Source organism: Micropterus dolomieu, linkage group LG10, assembly GCF_021292245.1.
Source record: "Micropterus dolomieu isolate WLL.071019.BEF.003 ecotype Adirondacks linkage group LG10, ASM2129224v1, whole genome shotgun sequence".
Taxonomy (NCBI): Eukaryota; Metazoa; Chordata; class Actinopteri; order Centrarchiformes; family Centrarchidae; genus Micropterus; species Micropterus dolomieu.
The window spans coordinates 26,365,296-26,379,040 of NC_060159.1; the positions used below are offsets into that span (position 1 = coordinate 26,365,296).

Sequence of the window (13,745 nt, forward strand, 5' to 3'; positions counted from 1 at the left end):
GTTTTGTTGCAAACAAAACAATGGAAGTATTTGAATTTTTACATTACATACAGTATATTTAGCTTTTATGTTTACATTTTTATCCTTTTTATATACCCATCTTCAGTTCTGTTTTCTTATTTGATACTTGTTCTTTATTGCATACGAGCCTTTTTTAGAACTCAGCCACCTTGCATTTATTAAGTTATCAGGATAACTGTAATGTAGACTAGTGCAGGAATGATGCACCATCAGTTAGTGAGTCCACATTGACAGCAATGTTTAGAATCCAATTAAACATTTAATCATTTATTCAGCAGCACTTTCAAACATCAGCTCCTTAAGTGTGTTTTAAATCACTGTAAGGGGAATATCTCGGGGTTTTGGACTGTTTGTCGGAGCTTGTCTGGAAGACTGATCATATTTCTTCATTTTATAGACAACAATTAACTGAAGAAATTATAAACAGATTGATAGTTTACAAACCGTTCGGAAATGGGACAGATAAAAAAAACAAACGGAGGATTCCTTTAACATTTGATTCTGCTTACTGACTACTAAAAAGGAAGTTACGTCCCTTCATCACTGTCTGTTTTGAGCTCGGCCGATCGAGTTAGCGCAGCCTTATCTACGTATTAGAGTCTGACGTATAAATTGGCGTGCCGATATTATCGCCTAATAGCAGATAAATTAGTATCAGTTTTTATAACTGCTGATAAAGGACAATTAAAATAAGAAACCAAGAGACTGAAGATGGATCCTTTAATCATGTTATGAGTGGTGTTGTTGCTGAGTTTGTCCACCAGAGGGCGACCTGCAGCTCCCCTTGTACTTTTTTATACAAATAAAGTTAATTTTAACTGCATGATGTCGTGTTAGAGATAATCTTTATTTATGTCACGTGTTTATGAAAAGACAAAAAAATTTATCTGATTTTTAAAATTGTCAAATATCCAAATCGGTATTGTTTGGCTTAAATACGTTTTGTTTATAGATTTACCAAACAGAGCAGTCTCGACACGTTCAAATTCAACAACGTCAGCGCCTCACCTACCTGGAGCATCGTCCTACTTTTGGATTGCTGCATGTCTCCATGAGGAAGTCACCTGATCTGATGTCCCAGGTTGCAGGAACGCAGCATAAAACACAAATAACCCTCATTATAACCCTCGAGGACGCTTTCATCTTTCAGTTTTTATTGCTGTTGCTCAACCCAGTTTACCAGCTCAGGTGGTTGCATCACATCCTGCGTGCTGGTGGAAGATGTTGACGTGTGTGTGGGCTGCACAGAGCGGCTGGAGCTGGTTCGATCTTGCCTTTTCATAGCTCACGGTGCTGCAGTCAGACTGCATCAGACCCATTTTATGTGACTGTACTGACTGTAGCCTTTTAATCAGATTGTTCTGGAGAACTGCATCAACTTTAATTGACCTCATTTATAACGGAAAGTTATTATATTGATTGGAGGTTGATGTTGAAAGCCATTTGATAGACAGTTTCACCCGACTGTTCCCTGTGGGAGTTGTGAAAGTTTTCATTAACCTGAAGCACGACACTCTGTCAGATGCATTAACTCAAGTGGTGGAAAGTAAGTACATATACAGTATTTACTCGAGTATCGTACTTAAATACTGTTGCAAGGTACTTTTAATTCACTTCACTTTGGAGGACCAGATTCAACCCTGTAATAAGTAAGTAATAAGTATATAATAACGCAACACTAATATGTGCCACACCGCCAGATCATGAGTACTTTAACTTTTAGCTGATTAACACGTTTTTTAATACAAGACGTTTACTTGTAATAAAGGATTTTTTTAACTTGTGGTGTTACGTGTAAGTAAGTGATCCCAAAACTTATTAAATTACTGATTTAGTGACTGTGTTAGATGTATCCTCAACATAATGTTTCACTCTTTAAAGGTCCAGTGTGTAATATTTAGGAGGACCTATTGCCAGAAATGCAATATAAGATCCATAAGTCTGTTTTCAGTGGTGTGTAAAGACCTTAAATAATGAACCATTATGTTTTTATTACCTTAGAATGAGACATTTCTATCTACGCACACCGCGTCTCCTCTTACTAGGACATCGCCACGTTGCGGCGCCATGTTTCTACAGTAGCCCAAATGGACAAACTGCTCTACAGAGCGCGTTTCTTCACTACATTGAATATGTACAAAGAAGAAGAAGCAGAAGTGTAGTAGTAGTATTAGTTGTCGTCATCATCTGGTTCGTTAGAAGTAAAAAGTGAAATTTGGAGAAATGCAGGACCACGCTTGTTATTTAGCACAAGAGCCGACAGAGCGCGTCGGCCGCCGTAGCTTCTCCTGCTCGCCTGCAAAGGGAGGGGCGAGCGGCGAGTGAGCCGTTGATTGCAATTCGCACCCCTCACCACTAGATGCCACTAAAACTTACACACTGAACCTTTCAATATCTATTTTTACCTTAGGATATTAGAAATTGGCAACATTTATGCACATATGAAACCTTTTATTACATGTACTTACCATTGGGGGTGTTTAGGGAGACGTTGAGATGCTGTTTAAAATATGTTTTTGTATTATTTTTATGTCATGATTTGAAGAATTGTGCCACCATTTCACTCTGTAAATGTCATTATTGTAAAGGCAGCTCTAACTCCTGACAGGGTTTATCAGGAAGTAGGGTGGCTTGGATATTAAACTCACATCTTTGAGATTTAAGGAGTAGGTTTGTGATTCTTCCTGGTCCTCTGTTATCCATTTGCCATCGCAGCGTCCTTCTCAGCAAGGACATAATTTAACATCCTGGTCAAAGAGTCCAGTGGTTGTGAAGCTGTGGGTCAGATAATATTAGCAGATAGTCGCAGGGACACGAAAGTCACACCAGAAGAGGCTCATCAGGCGTCCAACTGTCCAAGTCTGAGTCCAATTTGTCTCCAAGTCGTCCCAGCCAGTCTTCACACAAACTTTAATGGTGTCGGATGAAATGATTCCCTTTCTCTTGACTTTATACTGTGCAGGTGATTTATATTGCTGCTCCCGGGCGCTGAGCAGAGAGAGGATTTATGTCTCCTCTAAAGGCCCCTTTTTAATATCACAATGCCTGTGTGTTCACTGGGGAAAGTTTACAGCCCTGATAGCGAGTTACCAGTAACCTTTGATCTACATTTAGTCATCCTACCTTCAGGCCTCAGACGCTGCACAGGGCTCACGCCTGTTTCTACGGCTCGTTCAGGAAGGAATCCAGGTGAAAATCTCCCTCACATTGTCACGCACAAGACGGTTTTAACCACAAATACAATGTTTTTCCTAACGTCCACAAACGCACCTTACCCATAACGTTGTTGTCATGTGCAGATGTTGAAGACGTTTAATAATTTGAATTTTGTAATTTAATGTAATGCAGGGTTTTGCAGAGTGGTCCAACAGCAAGTATATTTTTTTTTTTTAGGAGTGGTTAATTAAGCCTATATAGACTTTTTGGACAAAAAGTGGAAAGTAATAAGTCACAAAAGCTTTAGGTGGGTGGAACAGGTCCTATTTCAAGCTTTTGCTTTACGTTGGCAGCTACATTTCTAAGGCTGTAAATCTGTTTTTTTATTGTCAGCAAAAATCACGAAAAGATTGTTGTCCGTCTCTCTGTGCCGTCTTTCTGTCTGCGGCTCTCAGCTCCAAAACCCATTGGTTCCTACTGGAGATGTAAATCTTTAAAAAAGCCTCACAAATATGTAGTTTCATTTAAAAAAAACAAAAAAAAAAGTCTTCCTAAAACAGCTGCTCACTGCAGGAGGAATTAGTGCATTTGTTAGGGACTATTTTCACCGGCGGATGAATCCACATGTGTTGCTCTAGTGAGTATTTGGGGCAGCAGGACGGTGTATGTGGGACTGATGGTGCTTTCCAGTCTGAAAATTCCCCTTAATTATTATTATTATTATTATTATTATTATTATTATTGTGTCTTCACTCAGGCCTCTGCTGCAGGATTTGGATGGAAACTGTAAGACATAACTTCATTCATATTAACAGTGCCAGGACGCGCCTAGCTGGCATCGGAATTGTTCGGTTTGTTTCTGGTTGATGGATAACCCATCTCACCAATACTTTAGATACTAATTTAACATGTTAAACTTAAACTAAATTGCGTGGCATTTGTGGGATTATATGAGGCCTCTAACGGAGCATCATCTGGAGCCCTCGCTTCCCCACGTGGGTCCAGGTTTCCTCACACACACGGTGGAGGTTTGTGGTCTTTCGTCTCTCTGGCTGCTTGTGTTCAAGCAGACAACAGAGGTGGGAAGTAATGAACTGCAGCTACGGTTCTCTGATGACATTCATGCTGGTTAGTGGTCGACCGATGGTTTTTCAGCGGCAGATGCCGATATCAAAACAAAGAAAAGCTATATATATATAAATAGTTCTGTATAATCCCATTATTCCTGCAGAGTACAATCTAATAAACATGTTGTTATTAAGTTTTATTAATGAATAAAACGGAAACATTCATTGGGTTCTGTTGTAGATTTCAGGGCGTGACGGGTGTTTAAGGGAGAGCGGGGCCCAGTCTGTCAGAAGTGACGTCATTCAGCTGCATTATTCTTTGGTCCAGGCTGAAATATCTCAACAGCTGTTGGATGGATCGCCGTGACTGTTTGATGTTCTCCAGATAATCAATGCTAATGACTTTGAGGAACCCCTGACACCAGCAGGTTCACATATTGCAAGATTCCCATCTGGCAATCTGCAAAAACGAGCATGCAAACATGCTAAGCGCTAGACATTTTAACATTGCCATTAGCATGCTAATGTTAGCAGTCAACTCAAAGCAGCCCAAGGCAAGGATTTTGCTTTCCCAGTACACGAGGGTCCGCGTGACGAACGCAAATAGTTTATTTATCATTGCTTACTAGAGCTGCAATGATTAATTGATAGTTGTGAACCATTAAATTAATTGTTAACTATTTTGATAATCGATTAATTGGTTTGAGTTGTTTTGTAAGAGGAAAAAAAAGAGAGTACAAATTCTCTGATTCCTGCTTCTTAAATATAAATATTTTCTGATTTCTTTCCTCCTCTGTGAAAGTAAACTGAATATCTTTGGGTTGTGGTAGTGTTGTAGTACTCGAGACCGGTCTTAAGACCACTTTTTGATGGTCTTGGTCTCGTCTCGGACTCGACCGCATTTGTACTCTGTCTTGTCTCGGTCATTGAGGACTCGGGATTGTATTTCAAGACCAGTCAAGAACATAACTCTAGGAATATCAATAAATTGCTTTTGCATTGTCTGGTTTGTTAACAATCCTATACGATCAATTTGAGAAGTACGGATGATCTCATTCAACATTTTATTGTGCGTCATGTAATTTGGGGAACTGGTCTTGGTCTTGACTCAGTCCCCCCCCCCCCCCCTTGGTCTTGGTCTGACTGGTTTTGGGCGGTCAAACAAGACATTTGAGGACGTCATCTCGGGCTTTTGGAAACACTGATCGACATTTTACAGACCAATGAAAATAATCATTAATTGCAGCCTAATTGTTTCCTATCAATTATTTCCATTCTTGATTAAACTAATCATTTTTATGATTAGCCAGATAATCATTAATGACATGAAAGGTTAGAAAAACAGTAAATTATGTCCAAGATTACGTCTCCAACTAATTAATCGACTAATCATTCACGTGTAAAATGTGCAGCCACTTAATTTGAACTGTTAAAATGTAAAAGTAAATGAAACATAAAAACACATCTTCTGCTTCTGAGTTGAAGGTTACGCAGCAGCAGTAAATGACCTGAACTAACATTTTGTCCCTGATGTTTTTTCCCCTGCCGAGGCCGTGAGAATCAGAGGTCGTCCCCGAGGGAAAGGCCGTCACTCTGTTACAACATCACCGCAGTAACACGATCAGCTGCTAGTTTGACTCGATAACACTGTAATTGGTTTGTTGGCGGCCACAAAGCCCCGGAGAGCTCAGGACACATGTGAGTCGATGCAGTTGGAGGATCGCTCCGATAATTCAACCCCGAGCTGAAGCGACCACAAAACAACTTCTCCTACTGTTACAGATGCAGGAGATTTGAGCCAACATAAAAAAATAAAAAATACAACATAATCTTTGGATCTCGTGCCAGAGATTTTTTTTTTAACAGAAAATAACAAAAATGTGCTTTAAAGTTTTATTAATAGCTCATAAACTCGGATCAGAGGAGTGAAATTACTGAAAACATGTTTAAATGCGGCATAAAGATTTTAGGATTCAGTGGTTTTTGATTAGGTTTATTGAGAGGATGCTAATATACAACAATATGACAGAACATCAAAAAAAATATCAGCACAAAAACATATTAAACATTAAACTACGTTTTATTATGAGGTGGCTTTTACTTTGTTTCATTAGGATTTAATACATTATTTACTGTCTTTCATGCAGTTTTTTTTTTTTTTTTTTTAGTAATTCTACCCTAAAGTCACAGCGATCTGAAGTTTATAGCTTTTCTTATGTCTTTGCTTTAATTGCAGAACGTTTATTTCATAACATTTTATTTATTTAGTTGTTGTTCTTTGTTTTTTCACTCTAAAGCAGTTTGTAACTTTATTAGATTTATTATATTATGTGTAGTTCACTGGGTTTGCTAATGCTTACGGCGTTAATAAAAGTGTACTGTAGGTATTTGATGGTCATGCAGTTTTTGTTTTTTTTTAGTGATTCTACCAGATTTATATCATTTTGCAGCTTGTGTGCAGCTTGTGTGCAGAGGAAAATGATATAAATCTGTTTAGAGTAACTAAGAAGACAGAAATGCTTCTTTGCTTGACTCCAACAGGTTTGCTGTAGAATGAAACTCAGGAACAACCGTACGAATGAACCGGTAAAGAGATCATCGTGCGTCACAGAGTGGAGAAAACGCGCCGCTGACTGTTTCATATGTCGTGTTTTCCAGAGCCCTCAGACCGGTGCGATGGAGGATGGGAAGCCGGTGTGGGCGCCCCACCCAGCGGACGGCTTCCAGCTGGGAACTATAGTGGACATCGGCGCTGACAGCCTCACCATCGAACCTCTCAAACAGAGGGGAAAGGTGAGCGAGCTCTGAACCTACAGACGCAGCAGCTGGACGAGTCCGACTGTGGATTGTAACCGAAGGACGATGCTTAGCTGCTTCTTGGGTAAAATTGGTAACTGGAGAAAACAGTGGAGCTGCTGGTCCCATATGTACATGTTTCTAACTCATGCTGGCCGCACACTAGAGGATAATTGATATGATCAAGTAGTGTGAGGGGTGTACAGACATAATCTTAAGGTCACTGACTGGATCGGAGGTATATTTAGGATTTAAAGCCTCCGATCAGAAACCCGTCAACAGCCAATGAGAGCGGGAAGCGTTCCCAGCGTGTTGTGTCTGCTCGCGCTGTGAAATGTATAAACCTGCTGATTTTTTTTCCCTTTCTGTGCAAAACACAAAACACACAAGGTCAGCCAGCTGCCGACGGCGCTCTGCCTCGCATGTTTGTTTCTGTCTGAAGTCACGTTTGATCACGCGAGTTTCTGTGAGATCCCCGCTCTGAAACAAAACAAACGCTGGTGACCCCTTTTTTTTTTTTATTTATTTTTTTATTTTTCTTTTTGGCTTCACGATTTCCTTCAAAGTTCAGTTTTAAGTCGATTAATCATCCCAAGATCTTTGTAAACACATCCCCCAGTCTTCTGAAATCAACGGCTTTTTATGTTTAATCAAAGGACACATCCCACCACGTGACCTGCAGTGTGTCAGCCATTTAATGTGTCGCCTAATCTCATCTGGAAGAGTAGCCACAGATCTGGAAGCAGTAAAGCGTCATACACTCAGCGGTTCACCTCCTGAACCTGCGCTTTACGGCCTGCAGGTCTGATGTGCTTAATCAGCAGCACCTGAAGTCAAGTGGCTTTTCAAAGCAAGACAAACAGGCTTGTTTCTTGTCATCTCGGCCCCCCCCCCCTCAGTTTGCCTTTAATTCACTTTTCTGCTGCATGAGTAGCCATATCGGCCCTTTGGCGAAGCTCTTAATGTCGCTGAGAGCGCGTCGCTGTGGTTACCCCCAAAGCTTTGTGTCCGTCTCAGTAATCTTTTCCCCGGAAGGCCTCTGTGACTGAGTGCTCCCTTTGAAAGGGCCTCCCCTCTAATTCTGTGTACTGTCAGCCTATAAAACACAGTGCTGTCAGCGCTAAATGGGAACACGGATCTCGGGGCCGGCGCTGTGTTTGCACTGCGTGGCGTCGCCCATCACATGTGGAACATTTAAAGTGGAGAAGTTTTCTTAAGGTTCGCAGCTGGGGTGGCGGTCCTAACCTTATGCATCGCTGTGTCTCTCCTTCTTGGATAAGCGATGTTCTTGTAATTTTATTAATGAAAACTTTACACTCCAAACACAAACGTCTGCCTTTAAGCGCATAACGAGTTGCAGCTGGAGCAGCAGCAGTTATTCTGCAAAGATGCCGCCAGTTATACAGTTTTTATAACCTCCCAGGACTCGACATGAGCACCCTCTGTATCCAGGGACATTTACCCCCCCGGTTTACTGTGACTTTGACCTTTTGCATTTCAAACAAATGGCAGTGTGTATAAATAAGTTAACCAGACCTCTTGGAATTTAACCGAATACTTGGATTACTTTACTTTATACTTTATTCAGTCCCATCACTGGGACATTTGTCTTGGACAACGTGCAAAGTCAGTACATACAAAAACAACAAACATTAAAAACAAAATAGAAACAAGTGGAGACACAATGGCAATCAATGCATACAATGATAGAAAAGAGAGGTAAGTACAATTTTATCTCTATTTAACGCTATGATTGCAGTAGAAACAGGGGTAATAGGGTAATAACTTTTCAGCAAACAAATCTAAACTTGAAGCCACTGAGGGCTGCGTAGACGGGCTTCTAGGTGAAGTGCTCGCCGCACCGCCATTAGCCTACTAGCGTCTGATGAAAGTCTGCTCCATCCCTTTTTGTTGTCGAGATTTATTGTTCACCGTTAACGGCCTTCAGCTAAATGCGAGAATCCCATCGCACACTCCATAAAGGTCCCTTTAGTCAAACGTTTCCACACCACACAGAGTAACGCTCGCCAAGCGTATTGTGTCTGGCTCAGGGGTTAAAAAACTGTAGGTGCTCCCCCTCGTCTCCTCTAGCAACACTTGTCACCTGATTAAAGGTTCCCACCCAAAGCAGAACGGTGAGACTTACTGGACCCACTAGTGTTCTGCACACAAGCCAAGAAAAACCGTACAGAAGCTAAATAAAAAAATACCACAATGTGTTGATAAGGCGCAAAAGGATTTCAGTTAATCTCTCTCCGTCTCCGTGATCGGTGTGGTGCATGCTTATTTGTGCCAGATATGCCTCGGCGCACAGCTTCTTTTTGTTGGCAGTTCATTTTGTATGGCTGGCGGCTAACGTGACTTAACATGTCAAGTAGATGCTTCTAGATTTTCATGTCTTAAGGTCTGATTTTGTAACCCATCTTGGGCACGTGATCATGACAGACACGAACGAGCCGTGGCCCTACCCTAAACTGTCTCTTACTGATCCAAAGAAGGTTAAAATCAAGGCCAACTGGACTCTGTTGAAGGTGCTCGAAGACCTTATCCTTGGATAACCATGACCTGGATGACTGAGAACCTTTTAAAAGCTTTTTATAGGTAGAGATTGTTGCATTTGCCACTGCTCAAAACGTCACACCTATGCCCCATACAGAGGAAGATGAGCAGTATCTTTATACTGTAGCCGTTCCTCTGGACACATGGAAACTCATCCTCTTCAGATCTGTCCTCAGAGCGAGTTTCCGGGCGGCAGCCGAGGCCTGCGACAGTCACAACAATGTCCAGCCTGTCCTGCTGCAGCCAGTTCGTGCCAGTGTCTGGCGCTGCGCTCACTCGCTGGCAAACCTCCTGCGATGGACGGAGAGCATGATACGCTGTCATACTGTCGGCCACAATGGACGGCTCTTTGTCCTCTTTAGTGTCTGTGTATCCCAGATGGTGTCCACAGTTTGATCTGCCTCCGTGTTGGTGATGGAGAGAGTGGCTGAACAATGTTTAAAGGAAGGAGAGTTTTCTCGGATAAATTTAGAAATAACAGACGGATTAAACGTGAGACTTTGCAACCCCAGAGACACAGTCAGGCGTCAGGTTTGCTCTCTGCCTCATTTAGGAAGCTTGTTGTAGCTGGTATGTAGAGACAGACAGGAGCTAAAAGCGAGTGCTCAGATAAAGGAAGTGAACACAAGTTTTAAACCTGAAAATGAGCCTAAAATGGGGCCTGGGACAATCTGAACACCCTGCTTGCATTTCTCTCCACCTTTACCGGTGATGAAAGGGTGAACAGTTGGTTTCCCCCAACACCTCCTCCTCTTTCTTCCTCTCCCTTCTCCTCACACGGCGCAGGATTGTGGACTCGGTCCAGTTTGAGGCTGAGAATGTGGAACAACATGCCACCACTGGAAATAATGAATCGACCGTACGTCATCTTGGCACCGCAGCCTCGGCTCGCTGAAGGCCTCGCAGTGCCTGTGTTGTTTTTTTTTTTTTTTTTACAGGGCAGATTAAATGGCTGGGCCTTGCAGAGAGAGCCTGCAGGTCACATGTGTCCTCATAAACAGTCCTGTGTTACTTCAACACGCTCGGTTTGAGCTGCAGGAATGTGAAACGTGCAGACGGCTAATGCATCGAGCTGTAGGAGCAGAAGTTAACCTCAGGGGGAATCGGAGTACAGCTTTCGTATCTTTTGAGTGTTAGTTTGCAGTAGATCTGAGATCTGAAACAAGACAAGGAGACACTGAAGGACTGATGTTTACTTCCCACCACCGCCGGGCGCTCCTCTGACCTGATAAAGAGATTAAAATAGATGACCGTAGTTCATAGTATGAACTCTTTTTGTGACCAGACTAATGCAGCGTGGTGTGTCCCAGCTGTGGAGGTGTCCACACTGTCTCGGTCCAGCCTCCCTGCACTCTGATCCTGTTACAGCCGGCCTCCAAATAATTCATCAGGCCTTCAGCTTCTGCCGCAGCAGCTGGTATATTTATCCCTCTGGATGAATATATTATTTAAAGTATCGGGGCTTGAAAACAAGACTGAAATAATCTGAGAACAGAAAGAAAGACGTTGAATAAAGGGAAGTATGAAGTCCAAGCAAAACGGTAACTTGAGGCAGTTAGGGTCCGGTATCGTTTCGATTTTTTTCGATTACGATTCTACTTATCGAATTTCGGTTCCAACCCCTTCACCGCAGATCTTGTCAGCGTTCATCTTCCCCTTCGTCCCGGCGTCTCTGGGGACTCGTCTCTAAGAAAAATATATATTGAATCATCTGTAGACATCATTGGTTTCCTTTCAGTTTAAAGGGTGAACGTCCGCTCACCTGTGTTTGGTTCCCTGTTCCTTCAGATTCACGCCGTGTTGAAGTAAACGCTTCGTCACGTTGGCGCTGCTTCCTCCCTCGCACTTACTGCAGCTGTTTAGTGAAGCTAAGCCAGACTTTGGAGCGTTTGCTGCGGTCCGGACGTAACACGTGAGGTGACGTTAGGTCGGCGTAGCGGCTCCTGGCAGATAAGAGACACTTTGATGGGCTGTAAAATGCTCACTGCAGTTCAGTCAGGAGCAGAGAGATGCAGAAAATCAGGAACCGAGAAGCAGAATCCAAACGCACGGGTCTTATCGAATCCACGGTTCTTGAAAATTCAAAACCGCATCAATTTTTTGGGTATTTCCCTAGAAAAACATAAGCATAAAACCATTTCCTTTGTTAATGGTGGTTTACTTTCAACTTTAATATCATTGTTTGTTTATCAGAAGTTTATGTTCAAACATAAACCTTATTCTAAACTTTTTCTTCGATTCTTTCACCCTAAGAAGTAAAATTCAATACACTATAGTATCGCAATATTTTCCCTGGCATTACTGTATCGATACATGGACGCCAAGTAGTGATCTTTTATTCTATAAATTGCACAAGAGAATTTAACTTTTTGGTACTAGAGTGATAAAATGTATTGTAACTCAACAGCACCCTCTAGTGGACTGAAAAGTGAGATAGACCAACATAAAACAGACAAAGTTTTCCTTTAGGGACATAATGTGAAGTTGTAAAAAAGCAATTATATTGCAATATGTTTAAAAATAGCAATAAGTATTGTGATAATATCATATCAGCCTCTGGTGACTAAGAAGGATAGCAGACTAATCAACAAATGAAATTCACAGGGAAGCCGTGGACTTATATATATTCCAGACTTGGTCCTGTACTTTGATGCCTGATGATGTACTTGCTTGAGATTTTTGACTTAACGATTGATGATGGTCAACTTAATAATTTCTTTTTGTCCCTTTCTTTGCAGACGTTTTTGGCTGCTGTGAACCAAGTCTTCCCTGCAGAGGATGATGTCAACAAGCATGTGGAGGATAACTGTACGTTTCATCTTTAAAACTTGTCTCTAGGATGAAAAATACTTTTTTTTTTTTTTTTCCACTAAAATGTCAGATCATGCTTGTTTTTAATCTAAATATTAAATCATTACAGTTTAACCTCTGACATCTCTCAGGACAAATGTGAAGCTGCACTGGACACAGCTCTTGCATCTCATCTAAGTCAATCCCATATTGTTGCGGTCGTAAAAACGTTTATCAAAATGACGGCCATCTTGCCTTCATCAGGGCTGTATCTGTTTCTTTATACACAGTCCAGTGTGACCTATAGATCAGCAGTATTCAAAACAACATTTTCACCATTCTTTCTTTTAAAAACACTTAATACCATATAGGTGACCATAAAAACAGAATAAATACTATCGCGTCCTTCTCTTTAATGTATGATGATTTAACATCAATCTTCTTTACATTTTTTGCCACGAAGGTGTCTACATATATTTAAAATCATGACAATTATTAAATATTTGGTATAAGCAGGGGAAAAGTTGATGTATAATGATTTTATAGAAGTTTTTTGGGCATGTCAATTTTTAACCACGAAAGTATCCAGAGGGTACAAACTGCATAGATAAGAGTATTAATGACATGTGAGAATAATATATTTTGCTAAAAAGAAGAGTTCCTGCAAAATTTCATGCCACAAGCTGTAAAACAGCCAAAATTACCACAAACTCAAAAAAAAAGTTAAGAAAAATGTACAAAAGTGCAGAAGAGGATTAGGGCCACGTGTGAATATCTTTTTTTAAATTCTGACTTTAAACTCTGACTTTAAAAATTTCACACGTGGCCCTGATCCTCTTCTGCACATAAGGGTTAATATTAATATATATGTCTTTGGTTGATCCACGGCTTGAACGTATTTAACGCAAGCTGCCTGATAATAACGACATTTATTGATACATAGTTGTCATTTACACTGGGGACGCTGGGGACATGTCCCCACCACATTTCGGAATGGCTGATTTTGTCCACATCACTTTTTCAAAGCTTCTGTTAAAAAAAAAAAAAAAACATAGCACAAAGAAATGTTAACTAACACTAACAAATAAAAGAAAACATGCAATGCAGACTATAGAAGAAACAACTGTGCATTGTCCAAAAAAGTAGGTTAACTTAAGCTAAAAAAAATAAATAATTACTGCATTATATTCTGTTATATTTTTATATTTATGAATTGTCCCCTGGCAGCTGAACTTTTTGTTTCCTTTTTATATAAATAAACACATTTACACCGTAAATCGGAGCAGAAAATGTCTCCAGAATTCAGGAAATTAAGTGTTTAATGCTCAAAAAGGATCCCCCAGACCCCCCCCCCCC

General features: G+C 41.0%; 1 protein-coding gene across 2 annotated transcripts in view; it reads left to right on the plus strand.

The window, feature by feature from the left end:
- myo6a (myosin VIa) overlaps positions 1–13,745 on the plus strand; it is a 173,263-nt gene that overhangs the window by 19,192 nt on the left and 140,326 nt on the right. For both annotated transcript variants that reach the window (XM_046060244.1, XM_046060243.1), the window contains exons 2-3: positions 6,903–7,037; positions 12,338–12,407. In XM_046060244.1, the coding sequence (XP_045916200.1) occupies positions 6,921–7,037; positions 12,338–12,407 (187 nt within the window). In that variant the 5' untranslated portion in view covers positions 6,903–6,920. The remainder of the gene's footprint in view (positions 1–6,902; positions 7,038–12,337; positions 12,408–13,745) is intronic.